At 43.5% G+C, this 23,858-nt stretch overlaps 1 protein-coding gene across 1 annotated transcript in view; it reads right to left on the bottom strand.

Annotated features, from left to right (window-relative positions):
• MAP2K6 (mitogen-activated protein kinase kinase 6) overlaps nt 1-18,621 on the bottom strand; it is a 40,159-nt gene extending 21,538 nt beyond the window's left edge. The window contains exons 1-2 of the mRNA XM_063456359.1: nt 18,327-18,621; nt 2,964-3,030 (exon numbers count right to left, since the gene is read on the bottom strand). Coding sequence (XP_063312429.1) covers nt 2,964-3,030; nt 18,327-18,345 — 86 coding nt within the window. The 5' untranslated portion in view covers nt 18,346-18,621. The remainder of the gene's footprint in view (nt 1-2,963; nt 3,031-18,326) is intronic.
• Nucleotides 18,622-23,858: the final 5,237 nt, after the last annotated feature.

Here is a 23,858-nt window from a genome sequence, read left to right as displayed (position 1 = left end):
GTGCTCTCCGGTATATGGTGATACAAGGTGCTCTCCGGTATATGGTGATACAAGGTGCTCTCCGGTATATGGTGATACAAGGTGCTCTCCGGTATATGGTGATACAAGGTGCTCTCCGGTATATGGTGATACAAGGTGCTCTCCGGTATATGGTGATACAAGGTGCTCTCCGGTATATGGTGATACAAGGTGCTCTCCGGTATATGGTGATACAAGGTGCTCTCCGGTATATGGTGATACAAGGTGCTCTCCGGTATATGGTGATACAAGGTGCTCTCCGGTATATGGTGATACAAGGTGCTCTCCGGTATATGGTGATACAAGGTGCTCTCCGGTATATGGTGATACAAGGTGCTCTCCGGTATATGGTGATACAAGGTGCTCTCCGGTATATGGTGATACAAGGTGCTCTCCGGTATATGGTGATACAAGGTGCTCTCCGGTATATGGTGATACAAGGTGCTCTCCGGTATATGGTGATACAAGGTGCTCTCCGGTATATGGTGATACAAGGTGCTCTCCGGTATATGGTGATACAAGGTGCTCTCCGGTATATGGTGATACAAGGTGCTCTCCGGTATATGGTGATACAAGGTGCTCTCCGGTATATGGTGATACAAGGTGCTCTCCGGTATATGGTGATACAAGGTGCTCTCCGGTATATGGTGATACAAGGTGCTCTCCGGTATATGGTGATACAAGGTGCTCTCCGGTATATGGTGATACAAGGTGCTCTCCGGTATATGGTGATACAAGGTGCTCTCCGGTATATGGTGATACAAGGTGCTCTCCGGTATATGGTGATACAAGGTGCTCTCCGGTATATGGTGATACAAGGTGCTCTCCGGTATATGGTGATACAAGGTGCTCTCCTGCTGTGTGAAGGGTGCGATCTGGTCTATGGGGTGATACAAGGTGATCTCCCCTGCTGTGTGAAGGGTGCGATCTGGTCTATGGAGTGATACAAGCTGCTCTCCTGCTATGTGAGAGCGTGTGAAGGGTGCAAGCTGCACTTCAGCCACCAGAGGGCAGTAGATGGAGACTGATTCTTTGCACAGTAATTATGCAGGCTGCAGGAATTTGGAGAATGCAGCTGCTGGGACTTTGCTGTGATGTAAACCCAGTGGCACCTTTCCTAATCCTACGTCCATCGCCTATAGGCAGGAAACATCGATAACAGCAACACAGCACGATGAAAGCAAAAAAGGCCGTTCTGTGACGCAACCTTTTATTCAATCTGATTACAATCCCTGAAAAAAGAAACAGACCGCCTCCCATAATCCCCTGCGCTCAGAGCGTCAGCAGAAGGACCAGCAATGTGCAGACTCCTATCAGTCACAGACAGGAAAACAATGGGGCAGCATGGCGCAGTTCTCAGCTTGCTGTTACGATGTTCGTAGTATAGTAATAAAAGGCCCCTAAGGCAGGCGTTTCAAGCTCCAGGCCCAAACTCCCATGACTCTCTGGTTACTGCATACATAGAATGCGGAGAGTTGTAGGCCATGACTATGGGGGCCAGTGTTTCGAACACTGCTCGAGGACAAAGCAGTGGCCAGTAGCGAGTGATTGGCACGCTTTGACTTGCAGTGGCAATTAACGTTTAAGGTTTAGGTAAATCGCATAAAACAAGAACTTACGCCCCGTTTTAGATATGTCTCTAATTCACCAATTGTTGCATTATTTTTATATTGAATACTTCAAGTCATAGAAAACAATAGGATTTATTCTAAACTTCAAATATAAAAAAATAAAGTTTGAAATATAATGAAAGGAAAACCCCAAGCTCCATGACTATTTTAGTGATGTGAAGTGGTCATGGTGTCTGGATGTGAATGCAGGGATTTACTATAGGTAAACACCTTAGCTGTGCATTGGGGCTTCATTAGCCAGTCTGGAACCAGATCTCGGAGTAGTTAATATGAATTTGGGGCAGATTTGGTGTCTGGCACCAAGCAACCAATAGCAGCACAGTCTCCTCCATGCCCACTCCTGTGCTCCTTCCTCCTCCAGCGAGGGGTAGTGACGTTCGGCAATGAGGATCGGGTTGTTGGAAGAAATTTAACTCTGCGATGTAACAAAAAGTAAATGACAGACCACCGCAGAAAGGGTTCATTTAAAGGGGACACTGTAGGCTCAGTGACGTAGTCTGGGTGCAGTATCCCAGTTACCTTAGCCCTACAATGTAAAATAATGCAGTTTCATTGCAGGGTTAAGGTAGCCACTAGAGGCTTCCTGGCCTTTCATGAAGTTTGATGCTTTGCATGAGGACGTCAAGTATCTTCTAAAACCTCATAGAAAAGCAATGAGTCAATGAGTCAGCCAAAGTGGGGGGCACTTACGCACCTGTGCGGCCAGACACATGCAATGCTTTCCGATGGGAGAAGGCCAGACGCATGCAATGATTGCCGTACAGGTTCGTAAGTGCCCCCCCTCTTTGGCTGACATCAGTGTAGGAGTCGAGCTCCGTGCAGAGGAATTTCGGCGCTAGAATCAGGTACATGTTTAAAGTTGTTTTTACCCTTTACTTGCCACTAGGGGGGCCGTTAGAGAGGCAGGAGTAAAGGGACCCCTTACTGTTAGGAATATAGCTTTCCCAACTCTAAGGTTTTCTTTTAATTACAAAGGAGTAACCCTTTAAGGCTGTTCTGTCACCTTTTTCTTGATTTGTTGAAATTCCAACACTTTATGAAAACGGTTCTTTTTGTGGTTTTGATTGGGGGCGGGAGGGGGCTGACAGAGATGCTTTCAGGATAAAATACCGTACCGGAGATCTTTTTAGGTTTCCGATTATCGCTAACATCTTGCCACCTGCACTTTAGATTGGAACAGGGAGTTTATTGAATAACCTGATTGAACAATGAAGTATGAGGACTTCTTACAAAATAGCCATCAAAATAATTAGAGGGAATAATCTAAAATTAGAAATAAAATGTAAAATCGGTGTATTGCTAAACTGGGCTTACGTTGGTGAAGTGGCTTGCGGTTCAAAGACTTCCTTTGAAATTTTCAAGTTCGGATTTCTCCTCCGTCCTAAAAAACGAAAAAGACAAAAATAAATATACACACACACACACACACACACATATATATACAGTAAATCAGGATTTGATCCCGTTAGCCAGGACTTAATTTTACAAGTTCTATTATCATCACAAGTACATGATCTCGATCCATTTAGATATCGTCTCATTAAAGGCCCAACTAATGATTGATGCATTCACTACCAGCAATTTAATCTGGAATGGTGTATTGTTGTAACAGGACAAGCAGAGAAGAAATAAGGTATTGGGTGGATATTTCCCCAGGCACAGAAGGGGCCATTAAACGCCCTCTGGCCTTTAGGTCAGATGCTGGTTTGTCTCTTTTGTTAATATGAAACAATAGAATGAAAAAGAGGGAAAAAAACAACCCACTAAATAGAACAATGAAATCAGCTCTGTCACCGTCTGGGGTCTTCTCATAATTTACAAAGACCCCCTACGATGGCATTGCTACTGGGGTTCCAGTGGCCGTGGGGGCAGGGAAAGGTGAGATCTATTTACCTGAACCTGCTGCAGCTGCCAGCACAACATTGAGGGGTATGGAGGAGACCGCGGGGTAAGGGCTGAGGGAAATTATAAGCTTAATAAAAAGGTAGAGCAGAGGAAAGTAATCCCTAGAGCTTCAGTGAAATCCCAACACAATCAACGTTTGTATTTCCTAAAGAATCAATCTGAGATTGGGGTGAGATATAGATATATAGATATAGATATATTATTATTATTATTATTTTTTTTTTTTTTTTTTTAAATAGCGAGAATGTTTCTACACTCCTAATTTTCCTCTATTTTAAAAGTAAGGGTGACTTCCGAAAGACATCTAACATTGTCATTAAGCGGCTCTGTCACCCCCACCACAAGGAGTATTTCGTAAAAATACTATCTTTATTAAATGCTCACATTGACTAGAATTTCACTGAAAATGAAGATGAAGTGGCCGGGTGATTTTAATGTCCCTTTTAATGCTTATGAATGTTTAAATAAAGTGGAGGGCAGAGGCCTCCTGTAATTCACGGTACAGACCATCGTCAAAGCAAGTTTCAGTTATTTCGACTGTCGGTAGGGTAACGTTTTTTGCAGACTGGAAAATAAACCATGTTCCAGAACACCGTATCGGGCTCTCATGTAAAAGTATTCCAGTACTCGAATAGAAAAGCGTTTGCCTTGGTAAAATATTTAACGTTACACTCCAATATCGCAGCGCCAATTAAACATTGCCACATAATTGGTGTGTGACTAGGCAGTGGCTGACTGTCCAGTTTATTCGCCAGTGGATTGGAGGACAGCCCGTACGGTCTCTTTAATTCAGGGATTATGTGTGAAACGCCATTTATTCATTACTGTACAGATTAAAACGCTTGCGATGTCCCTTTAAGAGTTTATTTCTGCATTGTATCCTTTCCAAAAATCCACCAACTCATGGAAAAGACACAAAGTCTACGCAGTTTGGTAAGAGCATAGATAGAGACATGGCTGGAGCAAGCCACATGAACACGACTCACCATCATACGCGGTTATAAAAGACCTATGACTAAGGTCTCCCAGCTCTCCAAATGTAAACACCCAAAATACAAGACAACCTGAATGTCTGGCTGAACATCATGGGAGAGGTTATTCCAAAAGATAAACACAAGGGTCACAAAAAGGGACCAGCCACGTTAGCAAGCCTCCACAGAAAACGTGGCCTTGGGTCTTAAATATAAACCATGGAGGGATGAGAATATATAATCAAATATATAATAAGCCGGGGCTGGGAGGATACAATCTATAATAAGCCGGGGCTGGGAGGATACAATCTATAATAAGCCGGGGCTGGGAGGATACAATCTATAATAAGCCGGGGCTGGGAGGATACAATCTATAATAAGCCGGGGCTGGGAGGATACAATCTATAATAAGCCGGGGCTGGGAGGATACAATCTATAATAAGCCGGGGCTGGGAGGATACAATCTATAATAAGCCGGGGCTGGGAGGATACAATCTATAATAAGCCGGGGCTGGGAGGATACAATCTATAATAAGCCGGGGCTGGGAGGATACAATCTATAATAAGCCGGGGCTGGGAGGATACAATCTATAATAAGCCGGGGCTGGGAGGATACAATCTATAATAAGCCGGGGCTGGGAGGATACAATCTATAATAAGCCGGGGCTGGGAGGATACAATCTATAATAAGCCGGGGCTGGGAGGATACAATCTATAATAAGCCGGGGCTGGGAGGATACAATCTATAATAAGCCGGGGCTGGGAGGATACAATCTATAATAAGCCGGGGCTGGGAGGATACAATCTTTAATAAGCCGGGGCTGGGAGGATACAATCTTTAATAAGCCGGGGCTGGGAGGATACAATCTTTAATAAGCCGGGGCTGGGAGGATACAATCTTTAATAAGCCGGGGCTGGGAGGATACAATCTTTAATAAGCCGGGGCTGGGAGGATACAATCTTTAATAAGCCGGGGCTGGGAGGATACAATCTTTAATAAGCCGGGGCTGGGAGGATACAAAATATAATAAGCCGGGGCTGGGAGGATACAATATATAATAAGCCGGGGCTGGGAGGATACAATATATAATAAGCCGGGGCTGGGAGGATACAATCTTTAATAAGCCGGGGCTGGGAGGATACAATCTTTAATAAGCCGGGGCTGGGAGGATACAATCTTTAATAAGCCGGGGCTGGGAGGATACAATCTTTAATAAGCCGGGGCTGGGAGGATACAATCTTTAATAAGCCGGGGCTGGGAGGATACAATCTTTAATAAGCCGGGGCTGGGAGGATACAATCTTTAATAAGCCGGGGCTGGGAGGATACAATCTATAATAAGCCGGGGCTGGGAGGATACAATATATAATAAGCCGGGGCTGGGAGGATACAATCTTTAATAAGCCGGGGCTGGGAGGATACAATCTTTAATAAGCCGGGGCTGGGAGGATACAATCTTTAATAAGCCGGGGCTGGGAGGATACAATCTTTAATAAGCCGGGGCTGGGAGGATACAATCTTTAATAAGCCGGGGCTGGGAGGATACAATCTTTAATAAGCCGGGGCTGGGAGGATACAAAATATAATAAGCCGGGGCTGGGAGGATACAATCTATAATAAGCCGGGGCTGGGAGGATACAATCTATAATAAGCCGGGGCTGGGAGGATACAATCTTTAATAAGCCGGGGCTGGGAGGATACAATCTTTAATAAGCCGGGGCTGGGAGGATACAATCTTTAATAAGCCGGGGCTGGGAGGATACAATCTTTAATAAGCCGGGGCTGGGAGGATACAAAATATAATAAGCCGGGGCTGGGAGGATACAATATATAATAAGCCGGGGCTGGGAGGATACAATATATAATAAGCCGGGGCTGGGAGGATACAATCTATAATAAGCCGGGGCTGGGAGGATACAATCTTTAATAAGCCGGGGCTGGGAGGATACAATCTTTAATAAGCCGGGGCTGGGAGGATACAATCTTTAATAAGCCGGGGCTGGGAGGATACAATCTTTAATAAGCCGGGGCTGGGAGGATACAATCTTTAATAAGCCGGGGCTGGGAGGATACAATCTATAATAAGCCGGGGCTGGGAGGATACAATCTATAATAAGCCGGGGCTGGGAGGATACAATATATAATAAGCCGGGATACGAGGATATAATGTATAATAAGCCGGGATACGAGGATATAATATATAAAAAGCCGGGATACGAGGATATAATATATAAAAAGCCGGGATACGAGGATATAATATATAAAAAGCCGGGATACGAGGATATAATATATAAAAAGCCGGGATACGAGGATACAATATATAATAAGCCGGGAATGGGAGGATACAATATATAAATATGCCGGGGATGGGAGGATACAATATATAATAAGCCGGGAATGGGAGGATACAATATATAATAAGCCGGGGCTGGGAGGATACAATATATAATAAGCCGGGGCTGGGAGGATACAATATATAATAAGCCGGGAATGGGAGGATACAATATATAATAAGCCGGGAATGGAAAGATATAATCTATAATAAGCCGGGAATGGGAGGATATAATCTATAATAAGCCGGGATACGAGGATATAATATATAAAAAGCCGGGATACGAGGATATAATATATAAAAAGCCGGGAATGGGAGGATACAATATATAATAAGGCAGGGCTAGGAGGATATAATATATAAAAAGCCAGGATACGAGGATATAATATCTAATAAGCCGGGGCTGGGAGGATACAATATATAATAAGCAGGGCTAGGAGGATATAATATATAATAAGCCGGGATACGAGGATATAATATATAATAAGCCGGGAATGGGAGGATATAATATATAATAAGCCGGGGCTGGGAGGATACAATATATAATAAGCCGGGGCTGGGAGGATACAATATATAATAAGCAGGGCTAGGAGGATATAATATATAAAAAGCCGGGATACGAGGATATAATATATAATAAGCCGGGAATGGGAGGATATAATATATAATAAGCAGGGATGCGAGGATATTATCATTATTATTTTATTATTTATATAGCGCCAATAAATTCCGTAGCGCTGATAATATATAATAAGCCGGGGATGGGAGGATATAATATATAATAAGCCGGGGATGGGAGGATATAATATATAATAAGCCGGGGATGGGAGGATATAATATATAATAAGCCGGGGATGGGAGGATATAATATATAATAAGCCGGGGATGGGAGGATATAATATATAATAAGCCGGGGATGGGAGGATATAATATATAATAAGCCGGGAATGGGAGGATATAATGTATAATAAGCAGAGAATGGGAGGATATAATATATAATAAGCAGGGATACGAGGATATAATATATAATAAGCAGGGATACGAGGATATAATATATAATAAGCAGGAATACGAGGATATAATATATAATAAGCAGGAATACGAGGATATAATATATAATAAGCAGGGATACGAGGATATAATATATAATAAGCGGGAATACAAGGATATAATATTTAATAAGCAGGGATACGAGGATATAATATTTAATAAGCAGGGATACGAGGATATAATATATAATAAGCCGGGATACGAGGATATAATATATAATAAGCCGGGATACGAGGATATAATATATAATAAGCAGGAATACGAGGATATAATATATAATAAGCGGGAATACGAGGATATAATATTTAATAAGCAGGGATACGAGGATATAATATATAATAAGCGGGAATACGAGGATATAATATTTAATAAGCAGGGATACGAGGATATAATATATAATAAGCGGGAATACGAGGATATAATATTTAATAAGCAGGGATACGAGGATATAATATATAATAAGCAGACCAGCAGTGTGCTTTATCTGTACAGGGGACACTGTCAGCTCACTGTACGGACATGCTGCTCCCCTACAATCTGTAAATATACGGAGATGAGAAACTGGATATATTATTCCCTTTACACACATATAACAATATCCATCACGCACGCAGTAAAGCAGGATACGGCCCGCACATTCCTGTATCAGGCAAGTTTCTGCACACAGCCTCGCAAAAAGATTCTTTCCTCCACAGAATGAATTGGCTTTGCAGCTGGGAAACATTCCTCTCTAACCCACGCGTTTATTACATTTTATTTTCAGTGTGTGTGTCCCTTTAATAAAGCTGTTCATTCAGTTCAGTAATACAGGAACCAGGTCACGCAAGTTTGCCGTCCACACCTCAAATCTCCGTAGATTGTCTTCCGGATAAATGGGACGAGGAGAGAGAGAGGCAAGTGTGAGTCATTGACGTTCAGGTTTTAGTCACATCCTTTAAAGCCTCTATATTACTCTAATCCAGAGCCGGGACTGGCTCAGCCGCTCTCAATCAATCAATCAATCTACAAGATCCACAACCATTCATTGATCACACAACCTGATGGCACACACTATCAACCAACCTGGTTCTAACATCCTGCACATTTATTTTATTTACTCTGAGTCTGGTTATCCTGGCACACCAAACTCATACCATGTAAATTTGTTTAAAGGGACACTCTGCAAAACAGAATAATTACAGGTTAATGTACAGACACTGTCCCGGTAGCCTCAGACAAAACAAAGAATAATCAGAGTTTAATTTCATCCCTAAAAACAGTTCTAGTGGCAGCCGGTCCCCCAGCCGGCCCTATTACAGTCCTATAATCAGCACGAAGTTGCCAAACAACCCTTAAATTCAAATAACGCAAAGGAGGATATGTTGACGGGTGCAGCAATAGCTGCACATTAGGCCCCCAATGCTTCCTTATGGAGCAGCATTAGACTGACTGAGATCAGTAATTGATTATTGTTCTGGGAGGAGTGAAAACATTGCAGGGTTTAGACAACATTTAGTGCCTGTCTTCCAGACGGCCACTAGAGGCACTTCCTGGCATGAGGAAGTCCAGCATCTTCACAATCCGCACAGGAAAGCATGGATTTAATCCAAGTTCTAATATGTGCGGCGCCCACCGCACATGCGCCTTCCCACCGACTGTGGGCCATATACATTGTGACAAACTCACTATTTTCCCTGTGTTTAAGACATTTCCCTGCCAAGTTTTCGTATATTATGTTGGGAAAATCCACTCACATTTCCCCCGTTCAGGAACTGCCAAACAACAACCACCCCCTGGCTCAATAAACACTAAAGAAACCACAATCAAGTGCTCTGTGTGGCGGCCGTATAACCGAACACGTGCTGGAACACGGCAGCCATCGTGTCGCACAAACGCAGTCAGCGGGACCTGGTCGTGGAGTGTCTGGAGCTATAAGTTGGACACACGACCTCGCGAACCCCAGCGATTTCCATTTGTGTGCCTGCTTCTTTTCCCGACAAGACAGGAGAGCACTGTTGGGTAGGGTTGTTCGCACCAACAAGGCGAACAATCGCTACCTATGAGCCAGGGGACCGTTCGACAGTTTGTTCGTATGGAACTCCCAAAAGTGACTGACCGCTACCTTCTCTGGAATTCATTTGGGCAGACGCCACGTGTGGGGTTGGTCAAAACTTTACCCCGGTGGTAATTCGGCTTTGTTCGTGGGATCTGAGCGCTATTTGGACAACTTGGGGGCTCATATATAGGCTATCCGGGGATATAATATTTGTGGGGGTTCTTATATGTGTTATATGTAGTTTTAATATTTTATGCTTTATATTTTGTAACTTTAGTGCCTGGAAGATAATTAGTTTATTAAAGCAAAGTACACTAAATTATCTCCCAGACACAGAGACTCCTGGGCGTATTTTGAAAGTGGTTTACTATGTTACTGCTGGAGACCCCCTGCTGGGGGTATGTGTATGTAAGCTGGCCATGGGTGATAATAAACCAGTCTTCTTCTACCCTTCATTAATTCTAGGCTGAGTAGCTCAGAGTTTTAAATCACGGCTTTACTTGGAATTTGGAAAAACTACAGCTGATATACTTAGTCGGAGTATAGGGGATCCGTTCCAGAAGTATACTCTTACTTTTTACAAATACAAATTAAAGACCTGCTTTAAAAAGACTCCACTGCCCAAATTTAGAAAAAATAGAAATCACAGTTTAAAAGATATAACCCCAGTGAAAACACACATGCGTGTTTTTACATTGGAGTTATAATTTAAAAATGCTTGTAATAGCTACAGTTCTCTTGTCTGCAGCCTTTGCAATCCCTCCCCTTCTAGCCCCGCCCAGACTTTCTGTGGCTGTCCAATCACAAACTTCCCAATGCAGCTCAATGAGAAGTCTTTACAAGGCAGGTGCTCTGGGCAATTGGTGCCTCTGGGGTTTATCTCCACTGAGCTAAACAAACCAGGAAGTAACAAGACCAGGTGTCTGTTCATTTATAAAATGTGCCAATTTCTATTAAAATCTACACTTTTCTTTTCCCCCTTTCAGTTTACAAAAACACATTGATTTAAAAATGTGGTGCACGTCTCTCCCCAGTAAGCCATTCAGTAGCATTTACTTGGGTGAGGGAATGGCGAGCTGTGACATATCTAATTAGCGTATAACAGCCCCAACACATTCCGCGCCGGGTTACAATATAGAAGAGCAAGTATCGAATCACGTCAGCTCTGTCCACGTTCCTCACAATGTAAATTAGCCACCAAATCGGCACAGAATATAAAAAGTTAATATTCATTTTAGGACTAACCTTAGAAAACCTCAAATTAAAGCCATTTGAAACACTGTGGCAATAAAAGGGACACTATACCTAGATGGAGATAATCCTGTTATCGCAACAAATCTCAGATATAAATATTTTACAAAATGAATGAGATTTGTTGTTTCACCATCTCAAACTATAATATGGCACTGCTAGTGAACAGACTGTATCTGTAAAGACTCTGCTCTAATAAATTCCACGGGTACAACAATGAGAGCGTTTAAAGTGGCAGCGTCATATGGAATTTGGTTATTTTTTCCATGCACCAATGCATTGGATAGTAATAGGCTATATTGTTTTACATGCTCAAATCTTTATATAGCTTTTGCATTAATACATGTTTTTGAGAATGCGGAAACATAAGCCAGCCTCTTTAGCCATGCCCCCTGACTCCAGAAAAGCACTTCCATATCCGTGTATGTACACAACTAAGCCATTGATAGCACTGACAGAACATGATTAACCAATGAGCATGCAAAGCTAACGCGGTCATAAAAACCAGAACAGGAACAGAGACAAGTAATAGCCATTTTCTTTTTTTTTTCAAGGGATGACAGAACTAGTATGGGAAAGGTTACTGTTTTAAAACGCTGTTTCTTGGATGACACAAGGAATAGCAGGCGGCAGCGTAAAGAGGCAAGGCGCAATAGAAAAGGTCAAGTAAAATAATGGGTTTTTTTGGGGGGGGGGGGGGGTTTACAAGCACACGGGGGATAACTTGCGATTGGATGACTGGACACAAGGTGCTACAGCAGTTAAAGAAAACTAATGTGAATAAAGTTCCAGGGCCTCACGGTATTCACCCACAAGTACTTAAGGAGCTAAGTGGGGAAATAAGTGAACCTCTGTATTTAATTTTTCAAGATTCTTTTGTTTCCGGTATTGTACCGGAGGATTGGAGGAAGGCAGATGTCGTTCCTATATTCAAAAAGGGTTCAAAATCCTTGCTTGGAAATTATAGACCTGTGAGCTTAACTTCTGGGACTGGGAGAAAATTTGAAGGGCTATTAAGGGACAATATTCAGGAATTCATTGGGAAGAACTTTGTTATTAGCAATTATCAGCATGCTTTTATGAAACATAGGTCATGTCAAACTAACCTAATTGCATTCTACGAAAAAGTAAGTAGAAGTATAGATCAGGGTGTTGCAGTAGATGTGATCTACTTGGATTTTGCCAAGGCATTTGATACGGTTCCTCACAATAGGTTAGTCTTCAAACTAAAAGAGATTGGTCTAGATGAATATTCTTGTTCTTTGGTAGAACATTGGCTTAAGGATAGAGTACAACAAGTTGTCATCAGATTTTCAGGCTGGACAAAAGTGGTGTCCCTCAGGGTTCTGTTTGGGACCCCTTCTATTTAACATATTTATAAATGATTTTGAAATAGGCAATAGGCCATGTATCAGTGTTTGCAGATGACACAAAACTCTAAAGTAATACAATGTGAGCAGGATATTGCTTTGCTGCAGAGGGATTTAGATAGATTGGGGGAGTGGGCACTAAAATGGCAGATGAAATTTAACATAGAGAAATGCAAAGTTATGCACTTTGGGGTTAAGAACGCACAAGCAATTTACACCCTAAATGGCAATACATATGGGGTAACCACACACGAGAAGGATTTGGGAATTGTTATAGACAACAAATTAGGCAGCAATATGCGATGTCAATCTGCAGTTGCTAAGGCCAGTAAGGTTTTGTCATGTATAAATAGGGGCATAAATTCTCGGTATGAAAATATAATTTTGCCTCTTTATAAATCGCTGGTAAGACCACAACTTTAATATGCTGTGCAATTTTGGGCACCTGTTCTAAAGAAGGATATCATGGCACTAGAAAAAAGTGCAGAGACGATCTACAAAATTGATAAAAGGAATGGAGCATTTTAGTTATGAAGAAAGGTTAAAAAATGTAAATCTCTTTAGTTTGGAAAAACGGCACCTGAGAGGGGATATGATAACATTATACAAATATATTCGGGGCCAGTACAAACCATTATCTGGAAATCCATTCATAAACAGGTCTATACACAGGACACGAGGTCACATATTTAGGCTGGAAGAAATGAGATTTCATCTAAGGCAAAGGTGTTTTTTCTTTTACAGTAAGAGCAATAAGGATATGGAATTCTCTGCCTGAAGAGGTGGTTTTATCAGAGTCTGTACAGATGATTAAACTGCAATTAGATAAATACTTAAAAAATATAACATACAGGGATATAATTTCTAATTAGTGGGGTAATAGCTGCTTCATCCAAGGAGACATCTGACTGCTATTTTGGGGTCAAGAAGGATTTTTTTCCTAGTTTGTGGCAAAATTGGAAGCGCTTCAGACTGGGTTTTTTTTGCCTTCTTTTGGATCAACAGCAACAACATATGTCAGGAAGGCTGAACTTGATGGACGCAAGTCTCTTTTTAGCTATGTAACTATAACTATGTAACACCTTGCATGGGGAAAGTATAAAGCTGCGTGTGGCCAATAAAGTTGTTGTTGTACACCTGGAACTGTGTGTCGTCCAGTTACTGGGGGGAATATGGGTCTGTTCATTTATTGATAGCGGAGGTAAACAGCCAGGTTACCCAGGGTCCGCTACAGCTATATAATTGTCCTTTTAAGCTGAGTTTGCCACTTTATCTGCACACATGTGGATATACACCTTGCAGGGTTCCACAAGTGAAAATACTCTCTAAGCACCATACTTACAACAGATCACTGTAGTGGTTATGGTGTCAGGAATATGCCTTGACCTGTTGTCACCTGCCTCCACCACCATCTTCAGAGACCTGAAACTTCCCAAGCAGGAATGTCCAATAGCTCATCAAAGCTAAACGGTGCAAGGCAATGGAAGAACAGCGCGTGTCACCTGATTGCTCTCAGCTAACGAGTTAGGCCTTGCATCGCACTGAAAGGTTTAGCCAAGGTTTGAGCTAACAGAAGTCTCACTTTGGACCTTCCGGTTCTCTGGATATGGTGATGGAGCTGGGGAGCAGGCCCTGGTAAGTTGTTCTAAAAACAACCTGACTCCTTACAATAGGCGATGCCACGGAAGCGCTCCCCCCAGCTCCTCTAACTGGAAGGCATTGTCCTTATAGTAGATTGCTAGCTTTACTAACACTTTCCGTTAATTAAGCGGGGACATCCTGATGAACGTTAGGATACCATACGATCACCGTTTAATTCAGAGTGCCTGGATACGGAGCACTGTGAATGTTAAAGGGACACTCCAGGCACCATAACAAACTTGGCAAAATTCAGTTGGTATGGTAAGATGTCTTACGTTCCTTTCTCACTCTGTTCCACCTATTACTGTATTTATACTCATTGTCGCTTCTTTAACTTCACAACAAAATAAGATATTGCAGGATCCTAGCGGCAACTGACTGAAGCCCTGGCTAGCAGCGTAGGATTTGAAAATGTAAGCCCTGTAATATAAAGTTAGATTAGATACACCTTCGCCTCATCTTTGTATGTCAAATATCCCCAATTCCATAGTTGTAAAGCTCTGCACAAATATATATATACACACACACACATATACATATATACACACACACACGCTGCAGCAACCTCTTGTTATCCTCAACACGCATTTATTTTTATTATTCCATCTAAAAGGAGTCTATTATAAAGTCATAATACAAGTTATAATATGACAAACTTTACAATTTAAATCCATTCCCGAAGCACTGATGGAAAGAATTTACAATAATTAATTAGAATCCCCATCTTTGATAAGTTATCTCCAATCAGATTGAGTGTATGTAGCTGGGACACCCGCTGCCCACAGATACTTCATCAGATAGGGTGACAGAATCAGAGCTGGCAGAGGATCATGGTAGATGTAGTTTATAAACAGCTGGAGGGCAACATCCACGCTACTAAAACGAGGAAACGGAAAAGCGTACAATTCCCATAAACCTTTACACCCAGTCCCCATCCAGTTAATATGAAACGCGTGCTCACACTACCGCATCACTCACAGCCATCAGATGCCAGACAGGGACTGGCTCGGGGCCATGGGAGTTGCTGAACTCCAGCTGCTGATCACATCGTACACAGAAATATCCCCAGGAGCACCCCCTTAACATTCGTTTATACTGCCTTCGTTTAGTGTCAAATGATGAACCCGTGAACCAATTTTATTTTTATTGATGGGATCAGTGAGTGTCGCCACGATTGTTCCACTGTCCACACTGACTACCACGCCTGCTTTTACCTATTATTATTTACAAAGCAGCCACAGACTGCTCACCGGCTCAGGGAAGGAAGATGGATGCCTGCGCAGGCAAACATTTAAAGCATAATCTATGGCTCCAACATGGACTACAAACCACCATGAGGTCACTGCAGGCTATCATACGCGATAAGAAAATGTAAAACAAATTACGATTAAATTAGTTTTATATCAAAACAGTTTAGAAATTGTGTTTTTATTCTATTTTTTTTTTACCTTAAGGCTTAAAATGTATTATATTATGATTGTCCAAGCACCAGCTTTCAGCTAAACCCACTGATCACAAAAAAAATAATAATAATAATTAAAAATGTCCAAATCCAGTCTGATACCGCATTCATGCAGACAGCAAAAAATATTAAATAAAGCTTCAATTAAAAAAAAAAAAAAAAAAAAAAAAAATGACAATTCCCAGCAGGAATACCTGTTTATTGCTGGTAAATTCACCAATGGAAGCGACATGCTCTACGTATTAATACCTTACAATCTGCATCAATTGCTCGATTATTGTGCATACCTACCAAGTGCCCAGCATCAGGAGGGACAGTCCCACCGCCTGCACCGACCCCCCTCTACCATAGGAGCGTGTGGACGGATCTGAAAACAGGGACAGTCGAAGCAGGATTTGGGACTGTCCCTCGTATACTTGGAAGTTCATTTTGCGAATCGAATACTTGAGGATGCTGAATAAAAGCGTATTAATGCCTTATAAATATTCTGACAGGCATTCCTCAGAGGAGTATGCGATAAGGAAATGCTTTTCCGGGAAACAAAATAAAAAATAAATGAAAAAATGACATTGAATTAAGGGAAAGCTGAAGCAGTAACATACTTGTCTAAAGTTACAGAACACACGCTCTCATTTAACCCCTTGTTCCCAGCCATAACCAGTAAGAATTGAGTTTTTAAGCAGGAAATTAGATCATTGGCTCACACCACTTACAGGGCCTTCGGGACAGATCTACAGAAATAATTTTTCATGCAGAGCACTTTAATGGGCTGAGCAGAGCAGTGCGTATGCAGTACTGCGTTTATATTGCAGCAAGAGGGAGTTTGACCCAGAGTTTTAACAGCGCGTCTGGCTGCAACAAGGGGTTAAAATAAAGTGTAATCCTATCTGGGCAATGCTCAGTCCTGCTTCACAGGAAACATTCTGCAAAGGGCAACTTGCAGCCCTGCACAAAGAGACCTCAGCAAACTGCAGCCCTGCACAAAGAGACCTCAGCAAACTGCAGCCCTGCACAAAGAGACCTCAGCAAACTGCAGCCCTGCACAAAGAGACCTCAGCAAACTGCAGCCCTGCACAAAGAGACCTCAGCAAACTGCAGCCCTGCACAAAGAGACCTCAGCAAACTGCAGCCCTGCACTAAGAGACCTCAGCAAACTGCAGCCCTGCACTAAGAGACCTCAGCAAACTGCAGCCCTGCACTAAGAGACCTCAGCAAACTGCAGCCCTGCACTAAGAGACCTCAGCAAACTGCAGCCCTGCACTAAGAGACCTCAGCAAACTGCAGCCCTGCACAAAGAGACCTCAGCAAACTGCAGCCCTGCACAAAGAGACCTCAGCAAACTGCAGCCCTGCACAAAGAGACCTCAGCAAACTGCAGCCCTGCACAAAGAGACCTCAGCAAACTGCAGCCCTGCACTAAGAGACCTCAGCAAACTGCAGCCCTGCACTAAGAGACCTCAGCAAACTGCAGCCCTGCACTAAGAGACCTCAGCAAACTGCAGCCCTGCACTAAGAGACCTCAGCAAACTGCAGCCCTGCACTAAGAGACCTCAGCAAACTGCAGCCCTGCACTAAGAGACCTCAGCAAACTGCAGCCCTGCACTAAGAGACCTCAGCAAACTGCAGCCCTGCACTAAGAGACCTCAGCAAACTGCAGCCCTGCACTAAGAGACCTCAGCAAACTGCAGCCCTGCACTAAGAGACCTCAGCAAACTGCAGCCCTGCACTAAGAGACCTCAGCAAACTGCAGCCCTGCACTAAGAGACCTCAGCAAACTGCAGCCCTGCACTAAGAGACCTCAGCAAACTGCAGCCCTGCACTAAGAGACCTCAGCAAACTGCAGCCCTGCACTAAGAGACCTCAGCAAACTGCAGCCCTGCACTAAGAGACCTCAGCAAACTGCAGCCCTGCACTAAGAGACCTCAGCAAACTGCAGCCCTGCACTAAGAGACCTCAGCAAACTGCAGCCCTGCACTAAGAGACCTCAGCAAACTGCAGCCCTGCACTAAGAGACCTCAGCAAACTGCAGCCCTGCACTAAGAGACCTCAGCAAACTGCAGCCCTGCACTAAGAGACCTCAGCAAACTGCAGCCCTGCACTAAGAGACCTCAGCAAACTGCAGCCCTGCACTAAGAGACCTCAGCAAACTGCAGCCCTGCACTAAGAGACCTCAGCAAACTGCAGCCCTGCACTAAGAGACCTCAGCAAACTGCAGCCCTGCACTAAGAGACCTCAGCAAACTGCAGCCCTGCACTAAGAGACCTCAGCAAACTGCAGCCCTGCACTAAGAGACCTCAGCAACTGCAAAAAATGCATGCACTTTTAATGCAATGGCTGCTCTCTAGCACTGCATGCATGAAGTTATTGATTTAGAGCATGCACACTGCAAAACTGCTGCATTATAAATGTCACAAATGCATTGCCCCAGCACAGAGGGCTGCAAGCTGAGCATGCAGTGGGACGTGCAGGAGATGCATGCATTATATAAAGTGTTTCTTATAGACTCTGCATGGGAGCCCTGCCTTGCATTAGCTGCAGAGGAGGAAGCAAACAGGAAATGTGAGTGCAGTGAGTGGGCAGGCAGGCAGGGCTGTGTGTGTGCATGCATGGTTGCATGGCTGGTTGCAATGCATGGCTGGGGTGGTAGGTTGCAGGACTTACCTCCCCTGGACTGAGACATTCTCCCCTCTGCTCGGGTGGGGGAGGGGTGCACAAAGACTCTGCCTCCCCTGCTGGGGCTCTCTCAGAACAAGCTGCAAAGTGCTGCTCGCGCGCTGCTTGCCAATAAAGCTGGGTGAAGGCCGCTCAGGCTGGCCGCTGCCGCTCTCTCCCTCTGCTCCCGGGCTCTGCACCTACATGATGGGCCAGAGCTCCAAACTTGGATCAGCCGAGCTCACTGCGCATGCGCTCCGTGCGGCCGCCGCGGAGGATGCCGGGAAGTGTAGTTCCTGAACGCGGCGCAAGGAGCCGCCCTTTCACCTACAGGCAGAGCGCGAGCTGGTTACCGCCCGGGGCGGGGCGCCGCCTGGAGCATCACGGGAAATGTAGTTCAAAGTGTGATCTGAGGGGCCCACAGGGTTATTTACTAAAGTGAGAGTTCCACTAAAATAACAATGAAAAAAAACTTTATTTAAAGGGACAGTCCACTAAAATAACAATGAAAAAACTTTATTTAAAGGGACAGTCCACTAAAATAACAATGAAAAAAACTTTATTTAAAGGGACAGTCCACTAAAATAACAATGAAAAAAAACCTTTATTTAAAAGGAACGGTCCACTAAAATAACAATGAAAAAAACTTTATTTAAAGGGACTGGCCACTAAAATAACAATGAAAAAAACTTTATTTAAAGGGACAGTCCACTAAAATAACAATGAAAAAAAACTTTATTTAAAGGGACTGTCCACTAAAATAACAATGAAAAAAACTTTATTTAAAGGGACTGTCCACTAAAATAACAATGAAAAAAACTTTATTTAAAGGGACTGTCCACTAAAATAACAATGAAAAAACGTTATTTAAAGGGTGTCCACTAAAATAACAATGAAAAAAACTTTATTTAAAGGGACAGTCCACTAAAATAACAATGAAAAAAACTTTATTTAAAGGGACAGTCCACTAAAATAACAATGAAAAAAAACCTTTATTTAAAGGGACTGTCCACTAAAATAACAATGAAAAAAACTTTATTTAAAGGGACTGTCCACTAAAATAACAATGAAAAAAACTTTATTTAAAGGGACAGTCCACTAAAATAACAATGAAAAAAACTTTATTTAAAGGGACTGTACACTAAAATAACAATGAAAAAATCTTTATTTAAAGGGACTGTCCACTAAAATAACAATGAAAAAAACTTTATTTAAAGGGACTGTCCACTAAAATAACAATGAAAAAACTTTATTTAAAGGGTGTCCACTAAAATAACAATGAAAAAAACTTTATTTAAAGGGACTGTCCACTAAAATAACAATGAAAAAAAACTTTATTTAAAGGGTGTCCACTAAAATAACAATGAAAAAACTTTATTGAAAGGGAATGTCCACTAAAATAACAATGAAAAACTTTATTTAAAGGGACAGTCCACTAAAATAACAATGACAAAAACTGTATTTAAAGGGACTGTCCACTAAAATAACAATGAAAACAACTTTATTTAAAGGGACAGTCCACTAAAATAACAATGAAAAAAACTTTATTTAAAGGGACAGTCCACTGGGGCGGAGCCTAACTGCCGAGACAAGCAGAAGCACAATCCTAAAGCTCCGAGCGAAAAACGAGAAATTGAACCTAAATACAGCATACATCACCCCCACGGACAACTATACAAGCGTGGGAATACTCCTAGCCATATGGTCGGAAAAATAAAAAAACGACGGCGGACAAACCTGCTCCAGGGCTGACAATTGGAGACATGTGGCGGCAAGCACGCGGCACGGGCGAATCCAACATGGCGGCTCTCCACGGAGGCTGCTCAGATTTCTTTTCGGATGACTGCTCTGGGGATGCAGAGGATGATTACCACCCAGCTCCAGCCCCAAAGCAGAAGATGAATCCTAACAAACCAAGAGCTGACATGGATGCCGACCTGGTAACCACCAGGGTATTAAAAGCATTACTAGCAGACCTGCAGAAAAACATCCTCACGGATGTCACCGCTTTGAGAGGCGAGCTGCAGGGCCTGACAGGCTGCATATCAACACTGGAGGTCTCCTCCCAAGATAACCAACAGCACATATTCTCACTACAGACGGCTGTACAGGATCTGCAACGCCAGAACCTACTACATGAACGGCGCTTTGCTGCCCAAGAGGATACCAGAAGGAGACATAATTTAAAGGTCAGAGGGATCCCAGAAGAGATGCCGGAGGCGGAGTTGCCGCAGACACTCAAACGAATGTTGACAGCCATACTACCCTCCAGCCAGGCTAAGTCCATCACACCCACGGACTTTTTCCGGGTCCCCAAACCTCCCAGGGCCCCAGCCACGGCCACAAGGGATACCATAATCACCTTCAGGAATGGGAAGGACAAATCGGCGATCCTCGCTGCCCTCCGAGGTAAAACCCCACTGCAGTTTGAGAACATGCACCTGACCTTTTACGCCGACCTGTCCGGAGGCACCCTGGCATGGCGCAGGTCACTCCGGCCTCTCACATCCTTGCTCCAGCGACACAACATACATTACCGCTGGCGACCCTCCCAAATACTCCTCGTACAACAAGGAGGAAACACGCACCAGATCCACGACGCTCGGGACAAAGCGAATCTCCTGCGCACCTTGGGCCTACTACAGGACCCACAGACCCAAGAGAGATCCCAAGACCATACCTCCCCAACCCGCAGCTGGGACCCGGCACGAATTGCCACGTTTGTACCAGGAAATAATACGCCAGACGCCTACGCCTCGATCACCACATAAACGGGGTGTGACGAGGCCAATCTCGCCACATTGCATTGGAGGAGCCTGGTTGCCCGCCTGCTGCCTTTGGACTATGGCCCTGGGAGATTGGGCCCTTTTAAAAAACGTATTCGGCCCTAACAGAGTGCATGTCACTCATTCTGGCCCTTTAAACACAGTGGGGCCATTCGGTACTTGCCCTGTGTGAGCGGTGATACCCCCAGATAGCTATGCCATGGAGCCTATTCATATAATGAAAGACTATGGGAAAGACTTTAGCTCTGTGGTGGAATCTCGGTAAAAATAAATTTAGTAGGCCGAGATTACCACGTGGCATGTGTACGTGCATATGCTGACGTATCGGTCGGTTGGTTGCACGTGGCAAGATACGATCAGTAGTGTACGGAGCATGTGCGAGAATACAGGATGTAGTATTCCCCTCCTCCATTGTGCTGGACAAGCCATGCGGTCAAACAGGAAGTTAATTCTTATTTGTTTTGATTGGTCAAGAGAATGTGCGGGTGGAGCTTAATATGGGAGGAGTTATGTGCCTATATAAGGAGCCTGCACTATTGTCCGGGGCTCAGAACTTGTATTTTGGTGACATTAGTCCCTCTGAGTCCCGATCGGTGAACCGAATAAAGAATCTCTTCCTTCCTGAAGAAACCTGTGTCCATCTCTCTGTGCTTGGCTTCCGTCAGTTTCTCCAGCATCATTTGGTGCATTGGCCGGGAAGCTCATCGTTCAACGGTAGCTGAGAAGCAGAGGCGTGAGACGGTCTATCTTTGCCCACGTTCTCTACGGCTGCACCCCTGAACTTCTGCGTGGACCTCCCTTCATCTCGGCGCCACTGGTCTGTTGTCCAGGAGATCATCGGCCTCTACGTAGTAAGTGCTGGGGTGTCCCCGTCGATCAGTGTGAACTCAGGTTCAGGAACGAGGAGGTAAGACGACCGCTGTTTTAGACGGCGGACCCACTAGGGTAGGCCCATAAGGGTAGGCCCATAAGGGGTTAATCTGTGTATGGAATCTGCCCCCTCTGTCGGAGGGAAGGAGCGAAGGCGCACCGCTCAATCGAACGCTCTTTAGTAAGACCGTTTGATTTGGTTTGGAGTCAGGCGGGGTTCTGTGTAAATAGCCCTAGCCGGACACCGGTGTCTTGTCTAGACTAGCGTTCTAGGGTGTACAATTTGTTCGCTAGGTCGGAGGGACCGGGAGACTAAGCGGCGTCTGTGTAAATTCGGTCCGCTAGCTCTCAACCTATCTTGGCTAAGTGGGAAGGCGTGTAAATTTGGAACCCACTAGACTATTGATAGAGTAGAAAGACTAAAAGGGTTCTGTTGTAAATTCCGCCCTCTAGTTCGCTTTATGTGGTGCTTGGGCAGTGTGGCTAACCAAAACGGATGTAGATAGTTTTAGGTAGTCCATGAAGGTACTGGCCAATAGATTAGTTGGGATTGTATATGTGATAAAGATTGTTTAGTAATGTGTATATCTTGTTAGATAGGCAAAAAAAGAGAGGAAAGGGAAGACTTAAACAAGCACTCAAAAGGTAGGGGGTAACCCTCAAAAACTACCAGGGTAGTCGTCAAAAAAGCGTAAACAGGATGAGTGCCCTGCGTTATTAAAATGTAACCTTTAATAATATATATTAAGAAAATAGGTGAAAAACCACCCTAAATAGAGAACAAATAAAATCTGTTACAATTCCGATAGAATTCAGTATCCCACACTACAGATAGGTACAGAGTATATGGGTCTAAACGGATTATATAACAGATGTTCCAACATGTGAGGGATTAAAACCCAATATTGTAGACCCCCACCATGTTGGAAATAAAAACTGCTACAAATTCAAAAACGAGAGATAGAGAGGACAAAGACAAAGGTAACCATTGGCCTCACGGATCTGCCCCTACACACTAAGGTGAAGGAGGTATTGACACTGATAACAGGTATTATGATAACAAAAATTGGTGGGTATAGCCGTGAGAACTGAAACCTCAACCAAAGGATCCCTGAGGCCACGAATAGGGCTTCAGATGGTGAGTTAGCAATCAAAGGTTTATACACTGGTACATAATAGCCCTAGAGAGAGGTCCTGTTCAAAAGTTTTCAGTGTCCTCTCTTAAATACCTATGTGCAAAAGAGCAGTAATTTTGCACGTAACAACTATATAAGAACAACTGAGACCTCTAGTGTGTGAGGTATCAGATAGGTCACATGAACATATAGAGTAGAAGATAAAGGTTATAAGCTGTATGCCTAGATAATAGGAACAGCCCTAATGGCAAATGTGAATAACATTAACACCCCTCTATCTCCAAGGTAACCCTAAATAGCCTGACACATATATGAATCAGGGAATATGATGGATCCTGAGTTAACTTCAACTCCCATCAGGCGAAACCCGGAGAGGTGGCTCAGGTTTACTGGGATACTGTAGCAGCCCATGTACCTTTCTATTATTAACCATTGTATTGACCGGGCTGTATCCTGTCTCTCCTGGGTTATGCTGAAGTCTCTCTTTGACTTATCAGGAGTTTTGTCACTTAGGGCACACTATTGAGTGTGCTACCTGTTCATATATGTGTCAGGCTATTTAGGGTTACCTTGGAGATAGAGGGGTGTTAATGTTATTCACATTTGCCATTAGGGCTGTTCCTATTATCTAGGCATACAGCTTATAACCCTTATCTTCTACTCTATATGTTCATGTGACCTATCTGATACCTCACACACTAGAGGTCTCAGTTGTTCTTATATAGTTGTTACGTGCAAAATTACTGCTC

Source organism: Pelobates fuscus, chromosome 5, assembly GCF_036172605.1.
Source record: "Pelobates fuscus isolate aPelFus1 chromosome 5, aPelFus1.pri, whole genome shotgun sequence".
In the NCBI taxonomy this organism is placed as follows: Eukaryota; Metazoa; Chordata; class Amphibia; order Anura; family Pelobatidae; genus Pelobates; species Pelobates fuscus.
The sequence above is the reverse complement of the archived record's forward strand: the minus strand, read 5'-3'. Positions and strand labels throughout refer to the sequence as shown.